We start from the raw sequence: 4,612 nt of genomic DNA, 5'->3' as shown, positions 1-4,612 counted from the left end.
GAACATTTGGGGAGACCCACAGAGGCTGAACTGTGAGTACTAGAGAGTAGTAGGCTGGAGAATAATACAATTTAACAAGTGTGCATTTTTTGGTGGCTTCACAGGAGGTTACTTTGTTAAAAAGCCATGTTTGCATGTCATTTTAATTTATTCTTATTGTTGTTAAAATTGAATTTTTATGATCTAACAGACCTTGATGAAGTTTTTCTAATCTGAAAATCATCTGAATTTATGCAGAACTCCATATTTTTTTGGAAAAGACGACCTAACTGCCTGAACTCAAGCAGCATGTTTGTCTTGCTTGTTAAGAATTTATATTTAAGTGATTTCAATGTGTCATGCAGATTTTATATGAAAATTACATTGCTTTAAAAAGGTGCATAATATCATTTATTTTCTTTGTTTGGCTCGTGGAGTTGTGTGAGGAACCATGCCGTGTCTTGTGAGCAGCTTGCCAGTGCGTCGCTACCTCACCTTATTTACGGGTCTGGTGGAGTGTCTGTGTTTTGCCGGAACCATATTCGGATGGCCTTCCCTTGTTTTTGTCCTGAAGACGAAGGGCTACTTCAGCTCTCACTGCACCAACACCACAGGAGTCAATTCAACACAGGTCTTAGGTCAGTTTCAAATACAACAAGGGGGCTGAAGGGGCTGCATAAAGAGTTGAAATTGATTAAAACTCGCATAATCAAAACTTCTATGCGGGGCTCTCTGAACTTCATTGTCATCTTTGATCTAAAAGATGTCAATGAACGTCCATATCAAGAGTTGTATTTGACAACAACTCTTAATGCAGGCCTCACGTCACATGTTCATGTATATATTTCATCATCTTGGCTCTCTTGTCCTCTATGTTTGATGTGTCTACAGATTGCAGTGGACAGGACGAACAGTTCTCTCTTGTTTTCACCATCGCTGCCTTTCTATTCAATTTCCTGATTCTGCCAAATGGTTTCCTCTTTGACCAGTTTGGTACTACAGTGGCACGACTCTTTGGAATGTGAGTCCAAAAACACTTTAATTAAGAGTCAATGGATTTAAAATTATGGATGTATCGATACCACTTTATATTAGAGCAAGTACATTTGGTTGCATTTGAGTACTTGCCAATACGAGTAGCTATATGAGTACTGTATGGGTTTAGTTTCATGAGATGTTCCTCACTTCAACAAATTAAATACATGCTGTTGCTGACATTTTAACATTCAACTTTCTGTTTTCCTGATACAAACAGACCATAGTTTGCAGTAGTAGTAGTAGTAGTAGTAGTTAAAGATGTATTGTGCTATCGTTTAAACAGTTAAAATAAATAGAAAATAAAATAAAAGCTGGTTCCAAAAACAAACTGACAGGGAATACGAGCAACAAACGCAGACAACCTGACGACTGAAGAAGGGAGAGCATGCAGATGAAATACACAAGGAGAGCAGGGTGATGAGACAATCATGTAGGATTTTTCCAATTGATGCTGTTTACTGTCAACCTGGAAGTGATGGCGGTGTTATGATATGACACTAATTTTATAAGGTTACGAAACAGTGATGCATAACACAACCAATAAAATAAAAACATAAATAATCGTTCAAATCAAGAAAGCTTGTTAACTAGATATTTAACACCAAGAAACAAAAAAGTACAGAAACCTGTTTGTGTTGTCAATGGGTTGCTCTCTGAAAATTTACATTTTTAAAGCTAAAAAAACCCCGGCTCTTTTTAATAAGCCAATCACATAGTCATCACAGATGGGTTTCTGTCCTCTTTATCTTCCTGCGTGACGATAAAGACTCTCTCTGGCCATCGTTGATAATTTAATGCTACAGTGCAAAGAGGCAATATCTATCATGTCATATGACAATACACATTCTCATTGGTTGATCCAGATACATCAACAAAAGCAGGACTAACGACAAAGCCTATGTTTCCACTAAACAAGGGTGGAGGTAAAATAAATATGAAGCCAAGTGCACAGAGTGGAGATGAGGATAGATCTAGTGTAGTTTAGTTTAGAAGTGTGTTTATTGGGATATTATTGTATCAAATGTCCCTTTTCTTGATTGCTGAGAGTGGATTGATTTGTATTCATTTTAAGACCAATTTTTCCGTCTCAAATAATGTTTTTGTAAAACCTTGAAAACATCACTTCACTCTCATATCAATGAAATGACATGTTATCACTGGGATTTATTTTTCCCACCAGATTTATTTACACCACGGGGAACTTGATGGTGGCCTTCTCGACTGAAGGTGAAGAACATTTCTCCATCTCTTTGAGTTGCGGTCTCTCGTGAACCTCATTGTCTAAAGAAACACTGACAAGAAGTAACAGGGACTGTAACAACTGTCAATGCACGTGTTTTCTTTTCCTATCAGCTTTGTCCAGCCTGTTGTTCCCAGGTCTCTCCCTCATGGCAGCAGGGGGCAACTTATTTCTGTTGACCAACATGCAGGTACTGTAGCAGATTAATACGATTATTGTCAGTTTTGATTAATCTCTCAACTATTTTTGTGATTATTATTTTGTAAAAGTTGACATATTCAAATTGCTTTTTTTGTTTGAAACTCCAAAGAAATTCAATTTATCATGATATAAAACAATTAACAGCAACAAATCCTGGAGAAGCTGGATCCCAAAAAAATGTTGCATTTTTGCCAATAAAAACTTTATCTAACTGATGAATTGAATCGAACCAAAATGTTATTTTGTTTTTGGATTTATTAGAATGTTTCAGAATCAGTGGTTGATATTTGCTCTTAATTGTAATTTCAAGTTTTGTGACACATTTTTTGTTTTTTTTACTATTTCTGGATGCCTGCATGTTGTCAGTCAAGTTTCACCTAACCGAAGAGAAGAAAAGACACATGAAGGACCACTAACTTTAAAACATACTATGACATATTTTTGAGGAAAGCTGACACTGAGAAACACAGTTGCAAAAGCTTTTTTCGAAAGCGACAGAGGGTCTGCCCATGACTCACTTTTGTTTAAATTGTGGTGAAAAAAAATCACAAAACCCTAAACTGTGATGTTTAATGACTTTGGATGGTGTAGCTGTGAGTCCAAAATTGCATCCTCATATTCAAACAGGTAATTCATATCAGCAAGAACTAATTTGACACTGAAGTTCAGAAAAGTAAATGCAAAAAAAATAGGAAGGCCCCACAGAGACGTAGACACTCAAACGCAACATTCATCTGTTTAAACCATTTAAAATTTCTCTCTCAAAGGTTGGAAATATGTTTGGCTCACATCGCTCCACCGTCATCACTCTCTACAATGGGGCTATTGGCTCTTCATCGGCAATCTTATTTGTCATCAAGGTGAGAAACATTCACACACTGCTCTTATATATGAAATGTATTTATACTATTGTGTCTCATGATGTCTTCTCCTGCAGTTGTTATTCGAGGCTGGCATCTCTCTCCTTTCCTCTTTCCTCTTCCTGTCCGCCTGCAGCATCATTCACCTCCTCAGGACTTTCCTCCTGCTGCCCAGAGATCACATTCCCTACCCAATGCCTGATGACTACACATACGGGTACAAATCACCAACAAACCACACACACATCAACACCTCACACAGGGGCACATCAAGTGTAAATGGGGCTTGTTATTTTCTCTTGTTAAAAAAAAACAAAAAACATGAATTTATCTGTTTGTTTCAAATATTGAAAAAAAAAAGTATTAAACATTGAATTGAAACAATACAACAAAAATATATAATATACAACAATGCAAAAATATTAAGTTTTACATATGACATTTTATTGCAACTACAGACTTGGCTTACTTGGTAAATGATGAAAGGATTTACATTTATAAAGTACCTTTTTAGTCTTCCGAACACTCAAGTGAAGTTGTAGCGGGTTATGACCTGAAAAATGAATTTGTAATGTAAATCATATCAAAGAACTCCCCCAATGCCCTCAGTCTGTGGCTGCCTCACTGTGACTTTTGACCTTTGTCAGGATAACCTGTGGTAAATCAAAGACTCTGAGCCTAGAGCAGTTAACTAGAAATGCACAGATGACGACAGAGCAAGTCGAGGACATCGCTGTGAAACAAGGTTTGTTCACTTTACTGTGGCATGGATTGATAAGATCCAACAGAATAAAATAATCATACAATCTATTTCTCTTCATCTTTGTTCTTTCCTTTTCTTCATCCATCTCCGTGTTCTCCCCTCGTCTCACCCAGAGAAGAGTTTCCGTGAGTGTTTGATGTCCAGGTTCTTTGTGTTGCACGTTCTTTGGTTGTCAGTGATACAGATCAGACATTTCTTCTTCATCGGCACCCTCAACCCCATGCTGCAGCGGCTGACGGCGGGGGAGCCTTCACTGGGTAAACACACTACATCATGTCTGCCTGTCTCAGCAAAGATGGACGTTTCTTATTAGCGCCATGAAGTTGCATGGATACTGACCAGTTACCCTGTGCTTCAACTAAGAGGACGGGACTGAGGTAATATTGTATAAGCAAGAAGCTGCTTTAGAAGATAGAAAGAGCTACTAGCAGAGCGCTATAGAGGTCAACATGGAGGTGAACATGGTGAAGCCTTTTTTCCAACACAGAAACATGAACCTTTCAAACAATTGCGTTGTCAAGACTGTGGACA

At 37.7% G+C, this 4,612-nt stretch overlaps 1 protein-coding gene across 1 annotated transcript; it reads left to right on the top strand.

Moving 5' to 3' along the window:
• On the top strand, positions 1-4,338 carry LOC116378054 (solute carrier family 43 member 3-like; the record flags this gene model as incomplete). Its single annotated transcript, XM_031839854.1, has 9 exons — positions 1-32; positions 417-617; positions 871-1,000; positions 2,198-2,244; positions 2,371-2,447; positions 3,226-3,318; positions 3,396-3,535; positions 3,966-4,063; positions 4,195-4,338. Coding segments are annotated over exons 2-9 (916 nt in total), but the record flags the coding sequence as incomplete, so codon positions are not given.
• Positions 4,339-4,612: the final 274 nt, after the last annotated feature.

This window comes from Anarrhichthys ocellatus, unplaced genomic scaffold, assembly GCF_004355925.1.
Source record: "Anarrhichthys ocellatus isolate YVR2014 unplaced genomic scaffold, GSC_Weel_1.0 scaffold2014, whole genome shotgun sequence".
NCBI lineage: Eukaryota > Metazoa > Chordata > Actinopteri > Perciformes > Anarhichadidae > Anarrhichthys > Anarrhichthys ocellatus.
This window is presented reverse-complemented; position numbering and strand designations above follow the sequence as displayed.